The sequence below is a fragment of the Hevea brasiliensis genome, chromosome 11, assembly GCF_030052815.1.
Source record: "Hevea brasiliensis isolate MT/VB/25A 57/8 chromosome 11, ASM3005281v1, whole genome shotgun sequence".
NCBI lineage: Eukaryota > Viridiplantae > Streptophyta > Magnoliopsida > Malpighiales > Euphorbiaceae > Hevea > Hevea brasiliensis.
The window spans coordinates 98,856,355-98,870,355 of NC_079503.1; the positions used below are offsets into that span (position 1 = coordinate 98,856,355).

At 34.1% G+C, this 14,001-nt stretch overlaps 1 protein-coding gene, 1 long non-coding RNA gene and 3 other non-coding genes across 5 annotated transcripts; 4 read left to right on the forward strand and 1 right to left on the reverse strand.

Annotated features, from left to right (window-relative positions):
- The first annotated feature begins 5,618 nt into the window (after nucleotides 1–5,618).
- LOC131171001 (small nucleolar RNA snoR109) lies at nucleotides 5,619–5,723 on the forward strand. Its single transcript, XR_009141761.1, has one exon. It is a non-coding gene; the product is annotated as a small nucleolar RNA snoR109 (small nucleolar RNA).
- A 469-nt stretch (nucleotides 5,724–6,192) lies between these two features.
- LOC110672816 (uncharacterized) lies at nucleotides 6,193–7,879 on the reverse strand. Its single transcript, XM_021835703.2, has 2 exons — nucleotides 7,211–7,879; nucleotides 6,193–7,055 (listed from the first exon to the last, which is right to left on the reverse strand). Exons 1-2 carry the CDS (start codon nucleotides 7,617–7,619, stop codon nucleotides 6,553–6,555), a joined length of 912 nt encoding a protein of 303 aa, XP_021691395.2. The 5' UTR covers nucleotides 7,620–7,879; the 3' UTR covers nucleotides 6,193–6,552.
- Nucleotides 7,880–9,020: 1,141 nt separating this feature from the next.
- On the forward strand, nucleotides 9,021–12,153 carry LOC131168959 (uncharacterized). The gene is made up of 2 exons (XR_009141494.1): nucleotides 9,021–9,215; nucleotides 11,784–12,153. It is a non-coding gene; the product is annotated as an uncharacterized LOC131168959 (long non-coding RNA).
- LOC131171003 (small nucleolar RNA snoR109) lies at nucleotides 10,877–10,983 on the forward strand. The gene has a single exon (XR_009141763.1). It is a non-coding gene; the product is annotated as a small nucleolar RNA snoR109 (small nucleolar RNA).
- Nucleotides 12,046–12,152, forward strand: LOC131171000 (small nucleolar RNA snoR109). Its single transcript, XR_009141760.1, has one exon. It is a non-coding gene; the product is annotated as a small nucleolar RNA snoR109 (small nucleolar RNA).
- Nucleotides 12,154–14,001: the final 1,848 nt, after the last annotated feature.

Here is a 14,001-nt window from a genome sequence, read left to right on the forward strand (position 1 = left end):
TTACTCTTTGGGTACACTAGAATGTCATCGATGAACACTATAACAAATTGATCTAAGAAAGGCTTGAAAACTCTATTCATGAGATCCATAAAAGTGGCCGGAGCATTGGTAAGACCAAAAGACATTACAAGAAATTCATAGTGTCCATACCTAGTCCTAAAGGCTGTCTTGAGTATGTCTTCTTTCTTGACCCTCAATTGATGATACCCAGATCGAAGATCAATCTTGGAAAAATACTTTGCACCTTGAAGTTGGTCAAACAGGTCATCTATGCATGGAAGATGATACTTATTACGCACAGTTACCTTATTCAATTGCCTATAATCAATGCACATTCTCAAAGACCCATCCTTCTTTCGTACAAATAACACAGGAGCACCCCATGGAGAAACACTAGGGTGAATAAATCCCTTATCTAGTAGGTCCTGTAGTTGCTCCTTCAACTCCTTAAGTTCTGCGGGTGCCATACGATAAGGTGGCATAGATATGGGCTCAGTTCCAGGAACTAAGTCTATACCAAACTCTACCTCTCGCTCCGGGGGTAAACCTGATAAATTTTCTGGAAACACATCAGGAAACTCCTTAACCACTGCAACATTCTCCAAACCTGCACCTTCTACCTGAACATCTCTAACATAAGCTAGATACCCTTTACACCTCTTTCGCAATAATCGTCTAGCACTCACTACAGAGATAAGATTACTAGAGGCCATACTGCGATCTCCCTGAAATTGAAATTCTGCCTCCCCAGGAATTTTAAAGAGTACAACTTTATTATGACAATCCAATGAAACGTGATAAGTGGCTAACCAATCCATGCCTAAAATCATATCAAACTCAAACATATCCAAAGAAACAAGATCTGCAGCTAATTCCCTATCTCCAATGTGAACTATACATCCCTTATACACCATATCAGTGTCTATTGCATCCCCCATAGGTGTTGATACAGATAAAGGATACTCTAACAAAGTAGGTGGTGTACTAAATCTCATGGAAAAGTATGGAGAAACAAAGGAGTGACTGGAACCAGGATCAAACAGTACTCTAGCATCAAATGAGCAAATAGGAAGTGTACCTGTCACTGCTGCGTTAGATGCTTGAGCATCCTGCTGAGTTAAAGCAAAAACTTTAGCTTGACCTCTACCACCAGCTGTCTGTCCTTGAGTTTGAGCAAATCCTTTACCACCAGAACCTCTACCACCCTGTCCACGACCACCAAAACCCTGATTTCTACCACTATACTGTGAAACTGGTTGAACCTGAGAGGGAGCAGAATGTGTTGCTTGACCAGCACCTTGAGTTGTCTCACTAGTAAGACAGTCCTGTCTACGGTGTCCCAGCTGTCCACAACCAAAGCATGCTCCAGTGACCCAATGACAAGTGCCCTTATGTGGCTTACCACAATGATGACAAAGAGTGGTAATAGGCTCAGTGCTAATCTGGTTATACCGAGCATTCCCTGTATGTATCCTCTGCTCACGTCCCTGACCAACTCCAGATTGATGTGCTCTATTGACAACTATAGACTAAGAACCCTGTTTATTATCCTGATAAGAACCCTGATGACTCTGTCCTCTGTTAAATTGATTACCTTGACTATCTTTCTTAAATCGCTTGCGCTGCTCACGAGCCCAACGTTCATCATCATACATCTCCATCTGTCTAGCCCGATCAACCACCTCCTCATATTTAGGTAGTCGTAAAGGAGCTACACGATCAATTAGCCTGTCTCGTAAGCCCCTTTCAAACCCTTGAGCCTTCTTCTCCTCATTTGGAATCAAGTGTTTACCAAAATGGGATAATTTGGTAAACTTCATCTTATACTCTGTAACTGTCATTTTACCTTGCTTCAAGGTTTCAAACTCCAAAGCCTTAGCCTCTTGAACACTAGGAGGGAGAAATCGCTCTAAGAAGAGAGAGTGAAACTCAGGCCAGAGGATAGAACCTTCGGGTCGCCCATTCTTCTTAGAGTTATACCACTCACGAGCAACTCCCTTAAGCTGATTTCCTGCCAACATCACCATCCTAGCACTACTGCAACCCATAGTGTCATAACACCTCTCCATGTCATCTAGAAAATCTAAGGGATCAGCTAATGCATCCTCTCCAGTGAACTCCTTTGGATTTTAGCTTGAGAAAGTCTGTAGAGTGAAGGAATCGAGCCCTATCCTGAGCTGGTGCTGAAGTAGAGCCAACCACTGGTTGCTGTGGTTGAGTTGTAAGGTACTCAGCTATAGTATTAACAACACGATTTACTGCATGCAATCCATTGCCGGATTCGCCACGATAACTTGACCAGCCCTAGGTGCTTGAGCAGCAGTAGCTAATTGGAATGGTTGTGCCCCAGTCTTAGCCATAGGCGTCTGTTCAGATGTCTGATTAATAGTTTGAGGTGGTACCTCCCCTGTTGGATCAAGGTTTGCACCATTAAGACCCTTGGCCTTAGTTCTCCTCTTACGTCTAATAGACCCAGGCACCTATTCATTTTAATAAATAAGCATTAAATTTGAAAATGTGAGCCAAATTAAGACAGGCGAAAAAGTACGAAGGACGCAGATATCTGAAGCAATGATAAACTGAAAAGACGTTAAGGATTCTATGCTCCGCAAGTTTACTAGACCTCAACCTAGTGCTCTGATACCAACTTTGTCACGACCCAAAATTCTGAATCGTGACCGGCGCATAATTTAAGTATTCTTAAATTATGCAAGCCTTATCAAAGTATCTTGAATGAATATATTGTCACTTACTAATCCCAAAAATAGACAAAATCTAAATAAACAAAATACTGAATAAATATCATAAATATCCCATAGGTAAACTGAGGAGTCTCTACAGATTTCAATAAAAACTTAAACTGTTCAATAAACTAAACTAATTATTAGCCCGAGAAAATATGAATTCGGGCATACCATGAGAACAAATCAAAGTTGTCCCTCTTCAGAAAATGGACTGAATATTTGGATCAGCTGCAGAATTCTACCGATCTGAAACAGATAACAGACAGAGAAAACGTGGTTTGAGCTAGATGCTCAGTGAATGATAATTATAGCACACAACGGAATAGGAACAGGCAGACGCTTGATTAATTTCACAATAAATTTTTCTATTCAATAAAATCATGCTCATGCTGTCAAAAATCATTAATAAAATAACTTCATAAAAACATAAATATAAAAGAAATTCATTCGATAAAAATTTTATGGTACAGTGCACCAGAGTGATGATACCCCACATCACCAAATGCCAGATGGTAAGCGCGCTACCAGATATCAGATACCTTCCTCCTCCTTCACAGATATCAATGCATATGATACTAATGCAAACCATAAACTGCAATGATGCATGACTCGACAATGCAACCTAATACCGTGATAGTCCACACGGCGGGGCCAGATAACAGAAACAAATACTGGGCACAGGTACCAATTCAAAACAGAAAATCAATTTGTACAAATCAATCAAAATCAATAAAAAATTTTAGATAGCAAATAATAACTGATAGTGCAATTTCAATAGTGTATTTCAATAATTTCAGAGAGTCAATAAAATCAAATCACTCTCAAATCAATAAAATCAAATCAATCTCAAATCAATTCAGTAACACATCAGTAAATTTTATAGTCAAATATCAATCAATATAAATACATTAAAGGCCTGTTCCCGGAATCCTAATGGGTTTAATGCAGAGATAGTTGACAAAATCAATTATTTAATCAAAACGAAATAAAATTCAATAATAATATAAAACTCTAGAAAATCACATATAAAATCATTGTTAAAATATTGATTCAAAATTTCATTTAATAACAAACTTAATGCTAAGAAATTTTAAAAGGGACAAAAATAGTGCCATGTACTATAATTACCACTCACCTGGAACTTGCAAGACAATAGTTATTTTCAATGGAAGAGAGACAATTTCAACTGACTAATTGAATATTTGAATCTCCTACATACTCAAAATATAAAAAAAAAATATTAAATAATAATAAAATAAAATAACTTATATATATATATATATATATATATATATATATATATATATATATATATATATATATATATATATATATATATATATATATATATATATATATATATATATATATATATATATAATCTAAATTTAAAGATATCGTCTCACAGTAATTATGATCAACCAAATTCAGTACCGATATCAAAGAGAAGAAAAATAAATTTATAGAGTAGTTGTAACGGTTTAAGGAGAGAAAATAAAATCAAATTTACCTGTTATTGAACGAAGAACAAGAATTTTTATTTTAAAAACATAATCAAAGGTGATGAATTGAGAAATAAAAATTTAAGAATTATCTGCGCACATCAGATTATTTATATATATACATATAACAATAAATAAAAGATTATGAAAATATCTGTTGAGAGTATTTAGTAGGAAAAGGAGGTGACAAACAGGTTTTGAGAGTAAAGTTTAGCAGAAGAGATGATTAGGGTATATATATATTTCAAGAGTTCTATTAGGTGTAAAATGGGATAAGAGTTATTATTGAACTGGGTTGTTCAGATTGCAATATATATTAAGTTTCAAAAATAATATATATATCTAAAAATAAATAAGTAGATCATCTAATAAAATATATATATATTTTATAAATATATTAAATTATTGTTAACTAATTAAAATAAAATAATAATAAATAATAAATGTATATGGATTTTCACACATACTTATATAACTAATTAAATTATGTATAAATAAGTTATATAAGGCGTTAGATGTGTGTAAATAATAATAAAAAAATTAAATACTAAAAATACATTTTTTTAGAATTAACGAAATATGTGTCATATATTTAATAAAAAAAAATTGACGTTACTAACTAAAATGACATTATCTAATGAACTAAAAGAAAAAAGAATCAAGAAAATATAATTTAAATAAAAATTTGCATATTTTCTTTTTAAGAAGTTTTAAAATAAATCTTAAAAATTATATTTAACAAAATAGGATATGGTAGGGATTGAATATATAAGAGGCCTCTTAAATTTAAATATTATTTGCAATTATTGAGCTAAGAATGTTGTAATTAATTACATATATTAATAAATTTTAAAAGTATTTTTAAATATTAATTAAAATAATTAATATATCTATATTGTATAGTAATTTTTAAAATTAAATATTTCTTGTAAAAAAAATAATAAAGCCTCAATTAAAGTAAAGAATTTATAGGTGACTCATGTACCAAACAAAGAAGCAGAAAAAAATAATAACAAAAAAAGAAATAAAAGTCGTACAAATTTGGAGTTGATCTTGGGTCAAAAGGGGTCCTTCACCAATGAGCCGCCATTGCTTAAACTACTTAATGATAGACAAAGCGTTCAAAGTGGTGACGAAACAAAACACTCCGTCCCACATCGAAATATGATGAGGAGAGGGAGCAGTTAGCTTCTGTATAAATAGAAGATCTCCTCGCATTTTCGCAGACATTGATATAAGCTGTAAAATGCGCCTTTATGGTGGGATTACGGTTAAATCAATGTTTAAATAGAACGCATGGGGTTCTTCTTCATGGCTACATGTACCAAGTGAAGGCTTGTGAATTAGTAGTCTTTTTCTTGATTTGCCAAAGCGGCTGTAGCTATATTCATTATGGCTGAGAAGTTAACTGGCCGGTTGTTATGAGGTTTCTTTGAGATCTCCATTGACATATCTGCTTACCGAGCTTCTCATATTATTTCATCAATGAAGATTAATTTACAGTTTTCTATACTAGTGGGATAATATCTACATCTTAATTATTTGAAGAGACCATAAGTGGAAAATTTCATAGGATTTAGCCTTTTTAAGAGATCCTTCTCTTACACAAACATTATGTGGGTCACTTTCCAGGTATCCTGCTTTAACTTCCCAGCAGTATGCGTCTATAGGTGACTATACTATCCTTTCAAGATCTGATTTTATTTTGCAATTTTTGGATTCAGAACATAATTTTAAATTTTAATATCAATGATTTGTTTCCTTTTCTCAATACACGGGATAAATGCCAAAGGATTTTCCCTACATTTTGAAACAATTACATTTGAGCTTGCTTTCCATTTTTTAGTCCCCAGAAAACATTCAAAATGTTATTGACTCATTGTAATTGAAATTGCAGAAGATAAACTGATTTATGTTGGGGCCAAAGGCCATTGACAAATCAAATCTTTGGGAACAGATGAATTAAGGTTTACATTTTTTACATAATTCACTTACTGATGATTTTCTCCTTATTGAATAGGAATTGACATTCACCTCACCTGTTCATTCCTCTCAACACATCTGCTAACTGCTGGTATCATCGGATTCAATAGCCAGATTATATGATAGCTCTTCCGGGCAAAAGCATAATTACAATCCAATTACTTTCAAACTCCCAGCGCTACTCACTTAAAATGGGGAATAAAATAAAATCTAATAAATAACCATCTGAAAATTACCTATTAAAACAATGTATGACACTAATTTTTCCTATACACAAGTTCAGCCGCAGCAGCCAAAATTTGGCCTGCAATGAGACTATGGCATCAACCACTGCCATTGAATGCAGCAGTCAAATAGCCAACTTTGAAGCCCATCTTATCTCTAGCAAAATCATCACTGCAATGGTAAGCCTTAACTGGGTAAGCCTCAAACCCAACTGACCGTTTTGCAGCAAAAGAGTCGCTGGGTTCCAGTCTCTTTGAAACCGGAATTTCATTGATTGTCCGCTTATAGGGACCAAACCATTTGGCCTGTATGTACCCATTTCTCCTCCATGGTGGGACATGCAAGTCCATCTCTTTCATCGACCGTCTTATTGCACTGCACATTAATCTCACAACCTGCTTGAGCTCCTCAGGCTTGCCAATGAATACTAGTGGAAAAGCATCAAGGAGTGCGGCGTAACCGGTGGTGGGACGAGCAATTTCGAATTCTCCCGCTAGAAACACTTCAACAACGAAGCGATTCCCATCAATATTCACATCTACATACTCGTATTCTCCAGGTGGGTGCCTTCCAAATTTCTCCCACCGGGATTTGCAAAGACCTATACCCAAGCATATGCATTCATATAAAATTTGGACCAAATATATATTATGCGAAAGGCAAAAATTGAGAGTAGGCAAAAGTTAAATTTATTTTTTTATTTTTATTTTTTTTTTAGGAAACAAAAGGCAAAAGGTAAATTTATAAAGCACTAACCAGCATCAAAGCCTTGTTCTCGTAAACGAGACATCAATCTGCGCTTGAAGCCATGCGAAGACCTTTCCCCTACAATCCCACATGCAAGTTGTGTCTCGGCGCGAATCTTTCTTTTGGCATCGTCGTCATCATTGTCATTAAGCAAATTCTCCAAGATATTCTTGTCCTCAGAATCAGAGCAGAAACTCTCCAATTGTTCGAGTTTGGAATCATGTTCCAGATCATGATCTTTTGCATTGTCTCCTTGAATTCGATAGTCCCTTTCGATAAAAGAATTGACAAGCTCAGAAAGGTCAGCAGAATTGTCAGGCGAGTAGTGCTCGCTGCCGCTGCTCTCACAAAGCCTCATCTGAGCGGCCTCGTCGAAAGCAGCACGCGTGTTGTTGAACCTCATAGGGCGCTTTGCCATGGTATATTGCAAAAGAATGAGATTGAATTTAAAGAAGATGAGGTTCCAGGTTTACATGTATAGAAAGAAAGAGTCTGATTATGACACAAATATGGCGAAATTATGTGTAAATTAAAGCTATATACATATATATAAGGCAGGTGGAAGAGAGTGGCCCGTGGCAGTGAGATGAGCATGCATATAGACTTGATTTCGCTTCTCTTTACTGAATATGGATGACATGAAGTCCAGGTTCACTACGGTGTAATATGTAATAGGATTTATTCTGAATTGATTACTACTAATTGACTTGATTAGAAAGAAAGATAAATCAAGGGACTTTAATTAATTTGGCTGCCATTTCTCTCTCTCTCTCTCTCTCTCTCTCTCTCTCATTGAATTTAGGATTTTTTATTTTCCTTTACTTACCCAACGTTTTAGACTCATTATTTTATGAATAAATATACACGTACATATGTCTAATAATTAATTTATTAATATTTTATACATATTTAAATATATTTATTTGTAATACAAAATATTTTGTTTTAATATTTATAAAATTATAAAAATTTGTTATATTTTTCTTAATGAGTGAAATTTATTTGAAAAGTAAATAAGAGGTTAGTGTGATTTATTAAATTTTATAAATAATAATAATAATAAAAAAAAAAGGATCTTCAGCCTTTATGCGCGTAAGTTTGAGTTTAAGCAGCAGGAGGGCGTGTCTGGACTATAGCAGGCCTGCCCATGGATTGGCTTTAGGTTGGAATTGATGGTTCAGTGCTCGGGGAGAGCTGAACTTGAATCAGATAAATCCCGTTCAATAGTGGTTTTGATGGCTTCGATTTCAAATCGGCTCAATTTTATTTATGTGACGCTCATTAAAGATGTCATTTATTAAAAATTAAAATTGGTTTTAACCGAATTGAATCAATTCTTCAAACCATTAATTCCTATTTCAATTCCTCAAAAGAGGTCCCTAATTGGCCTTCTATAACTGGTTGAAGTTCCGGTTTAGATCTAAAACCATCAACTCAATTAGGTTTTAAATTTCACCCAAATCGGTCCGGTTCAAACCCTGAGCAGGCCCCTGGCCGCCCCTAGACTACAGGCTTGTTGGATCCGAGTTTCCAGGAAATGCCATAAAGCATATACCAATCAATAGCCATTTTAACATTCCGATATGTCACATTCCTGGACGTGGAAAATTGAAGATGTAGGTGTCCCAATATCCATATGGCATTATTGGTGACCAGGTTCAATGCATCTTTTCTACTTCTGTCCAAATACATTGAATCCTTTTTTCCTTTAACTGAGGATCCAAAAATACATTTTATGGGCTAAACTTCTTAGATGGGCCCATGTTGGAGATGAAAAAAGAGTGAGCTCAGCCATTTCCGAAGCCAATCGGCACGCATTATGGCTTTGCCTGCTTTGCATTCCATTCACACTTCTCTCGCCCAAAGCCCAATTGACCTACATGAAAAATGATATATAATAAAAAATGAAAACATAAGCGGTCTCTTTCTGCGTCGAAATGCAGAAAAGAGATTCTCGTCTGGTAACCCTCTTCTACCCGTGGGAGAGATACTGCTAGGCTTCCATTAATGAAAGGTTCGTTTATTTTATGTACGATTTAAATGTCTTCTCTTTTTGTTTGTTTGACTCTATTTTCTTGAGCCGCAGTTTTTCCAATCTGTGTAAATTTACTGTGGTGAGGGTGGGGTTTCGAAAGGATTGAGATTGGATCTTGTTAGCAATTTCATAAAATTTAGTGATACATGGTCTGATTATTGAATTTTGGATTTATATGGAGGATATGAGACTCTTGATGGCTTTTATTTTCTTGGTCGTAGAATCGATTTCAAATGTAGCAATGTTGCTTGTCATTTCTTATGCCTTGTGGGTTTATTCAATTAGTGAAAAGCTGTTTCCAGCTGCTTAAACGTGTTTCCTTTCCTTACAAAAGGACTATACCTGATAAGTTTGCCTAACTGCCTATTGCTATTAGTATGTACATCTCTTTGAGATTTATTATATGTTTTGAAAGGATACAAGTTTACAAGCTAAATGAAGCTGATAATTTAGTTCAGACATGCAAGTGTGCAAAGTTAATCTTAGTTAGATATTTTTTTCTAAACAGCATATGAAATTTAGTGTTGATGCCGTTCTGAAATTTAGTCTTTGAACAGCATCAAGTCTTAAGATCTACTGGAACTCCTAAAATTTGATCCCCAGATGGATGAGGTTGATACATTGCACATGCAATGTATATCATTTATACCTGTTGCTGTATTCCAAATGTCATTTCTGGGACATGTTTCTCATATGTCAACCTGATATAAGTCTTTTAGGAAAATGAAGATTTCACAAATTCTCTGCTCTCTTACTAGACATTCTTGAAACAATAGTTACTGTGGTTTAAATTCCTCTCTGTTGGTTTTGATCTTCAACTATCTCATATAAAAGAGGTTAATCAAAGATATATATGTGTGTGTTTTGACAATTAATGTGTTTAGCTTCTTTCTTGCTAGGTATATGAATTAATGCAATTTGTTGATCGTTATCTCCTTTTTTTTTTCTCTTTCTTTTTTTGGTCAAGTTTGCTCTCGATGTTTCTTTTTGATAGATTTTTGGGTTCCTGAAAGCTCTGGTTGTCTCTGTAGATTTATCTTTTGTTGGTTCATGAACCCCTGTAACATCCTATGATCCTAACAATATAGATTTGGTTGAATATATTCAAAGTTTGGGTATACATAGAGGAGGATGGCTGGTGGAATATCAAGTTTCTGGGGTCCTGTTACATCCACTACAGAGTGTTGCCAGAAGAATTATGCTTATTCCTTTTACTGTTTTGTTTTTAAGAGATTTAACTCAATTAAGAGTTTAAGACAGAAGTAAGAAATTTACACTAATTTACCATAAAATTTTAATTTACACTAATTTACCATTAAGAGTTTTTGCTGAAGTTCATTGACTTAAAAAACGAATTTAACTAATAATTTTTCATAACCTAAGATGTGTGGCTGAGATGAGATCAATCCTTGTATACTCGACTTTTCCCAGCCAAGATGATATATAAACCAGCAGCTAGGGTATTTGGAGACCATCGCTTCTCATTATATGTGTGATGTTTAGGAGGGGCAGACAACTCTTCGTATTCAATTTGCACGTCGATTCTTCTTGTTTGGCCCATTTTCTATTGTTTGATCTGATGTGTATTTGTACCAAGTGAAGGCATAGGAATCACTAGCCTTCATCTTGAATTGCCAAAGCAGCTGTAGCTCTACTAATTATGGTTGACAAGTTAACTGGCCGGTTGTTGTGTGATATTTCTTTGAGAACTCCAATGACATATCTACTTACCGACCTTCTCACATTTTTTCCTTTTTTCTTTTTAAAAAAATCATTTGCTGATGAGAAGGGAGAGAAGAGGGAAATGGCATAGGATTTAGCATTTCTAAGAGACCTCTCTCTTACATCAACATTATAAGGTCACCTTCCAGGCATTCTGCTTTGACCTCCCAGCAATCTGCATCTATTGTTGACTACATTATCCTTCCAAGATATAATTTGGCAATTTTGAGATTTAGGACATAATTTTAATCTCAATGATTTGTTCCCTTCTCTTAAACATTTATATGGGATAAATGCTAAGGATTTTGCGTATTAATTACTGACAGTTGTAGTAGTCAAATATATTAGAAGCCTTAGTTTTTAAAGGTATAGCTAGAGACTGTCCGAAACAATAGTTATTGTGCTTTAAATTCCTCGTTCTACTGGTTTTGATCTTCACCTAACTCTTATAGAAAAGGTTATTTTATATATATATATATGCCCTCAATGAATCCCTATAACATCCTGACAAAAGAGATTTAGTTGATTATGTTAAAAGTTTAGGCATACATAGAGTCATAGAGTAGGGTGACTGATGGAACCTCAAGTTTCTGAGGTCCTCTTAGATCCACTAATGAGTGTTGCAAGAAGAATTATTCTTATTGTTATTATTTTTTATTTTTAAAGAGATTTAGCTCATTTGAGACTAAAGGTAAGAAATTTGCACTAATTTACCATAAAATTGAAATTGGCATTAATTGTATTCACAAACAAATTCACTAGTTTTTATGCCAAAGTTCATCAACTTTAAAAATGAATTTAACTAATATTTTTTCATGTCCTTAGATGTGTGGCTGAGATGAGATCAATCCTTACACACTCGACTTTTCCTAGCCAAGATGATATATAAACAATCAGCCAGTGCTTTTGAAGACCATTGCTTCTCATATATGTGTGATGTTTAGGAGGGGCAAATAACACTTTGTATTTAGTTTGCACTTCGATTCTTCATTCTCTGAGCCCATATTTTCTGTCTTTTTAGATCTGATGGCTACATGTACCAAGGGAAGGCAAGGGAATCAGTAGCCTTCATCTTGAATTGTCAAAGCGGCTGTAGCTATACTAATTATGTCTAAGAAGCTAACTGGCCGGTGGTTGTATGAGATTTCTTTGAGATCTCTGTCGACATATCTGCTTACCGAGCTTCTCACATTTTTTTTTTTTTTTAATTATTAGCTGATGGGAAGAGTGAGAAGATGGAAATGGCATAGGATTAACCTTTTCAAGAGACCCTAATCTTACATCAACATTATAAGCGTCACCTTCCAGGCATTCTGCTTTGACCTCCTACCAGTCTGCGTCTATTGGTGACTACATTATCCTTCCACGTTTCTGTTTTATTTTGCAATTTTCAGATTCAGGACATACTTTTATCTCAATGATTTGTTCCTTTTTCTTAAACATTTCTTCATGATAAATGCTAGGGATTTTGCCTATTAATTGCTGATGGTTGCAGTAGTCAAATGTATAAGAATCCTTAATTTCTAAAGGCATAGCTTGTGACTGTCTGAAACAATAGTTAATGTGGTTTAAATTCCTTTTTCTGTTGGCTTTGATCTTCACCTAGCTCTTCTAAAAGTGGATATTCAAGATATATATATCTGCAATTTTTTCTTGCCGCCATGCATTCAACGTGTTCTGGGGTCCAATGTGGCAGAGATGGGCTAAAATGTTTTGACAGCACTCTAGAGTCTAGCAGTTCCGTGATGGGTGACTAATACATTATTTCCTATTTGAAAATTTTTTTTAATCATTATTATTTTTTTTATTCAATTTTCACTTTATCAAAACTTTAAACCTTTATTTTTAATATTTTAATATTAATTTTATTATTCTATATATTTATTATTTTATTTATTTATAATTATAAATATATAAATAATCTAATTAATTAATCAAATAATTAATTTTATTATTTTTTTTCTTTTTTTAATATTTAAATTTGTTATAATTAGGACTTTTAAATTCATATATATATATATATATATATATATATATATATATATATATATTTATTTATAAATATATCCCTATATTTTTTATATTTACGCGTTTCCCCCACGTTTCCGTTTCCTATATTTTTGAAAATGCCGTTTCCCCGTGTCCGTTTCCGCGTTTCCCCGTGTCCGCGTTTCCGTTTCCGTGCTACATAGATGGGAACAGTGAGAAGATGGAAATGGCATAGGATTAACCTTTTCAAGAGACCCTAATCTTACATCAACATTATAAGCGTCACCTTCCAGGCATTCTGCTTTGACCTCCTACCAGTCTGCGTCTATTGGTGACTACATTATCCTTCCACGTTTCTGTTTTATTTTGCAATTTTCAGATTCAGGACATACTTTTATCTCAATGATTTGTTCCTTTTTCTTAAACATTTCTACATGATAAATGCTAGGGATTTTGCCTATTAATTGCTGATGGTTGCAGTAGTCAAATGTATAAGAATCCTTAATTTCTAAAGGCATAGCTTGTGACTGTCTGAAACAATAGTTAATGTGGTTTAAATTCCTTTTTCTGTTGGCTTTGATCTTCACCTAGCTCTTCTAAAAGTGGATATTCCAAGATATATATATGTGTGTGTGTGTGTGTGTGTGTGCATGTGTTTTTGTATGGTTTAACAAACTCTATTTTGAAGCAACTGCATTTAATATGTGTTTTGCCACTTTCTTGCTATGCATATGAATTAATGCAATTTGTTGATTGTGATCTCATTTTCTTTTTTTTGTTTGGTCAAGTTTCCTCTTGATTCTATCTGATAGATTTTTGTGTTCCTGAAGAAGTATGGTTATTCTTATTCTTATTCTTATTCTTATTCTTATTATTATTATTATTATTATTATTATTATTATTATTATTATTATTTATTTATTTATTTTTTAAGAGATTTAGCTCAATTAAGACAAAAAGTAAGATTTACACTAATTTACCATAAAAGTGACATTGGCCTCAATTGGTATTTGCAAACAAATTCACAGGTGGATTTGAATTTTTTTTGCCTAAG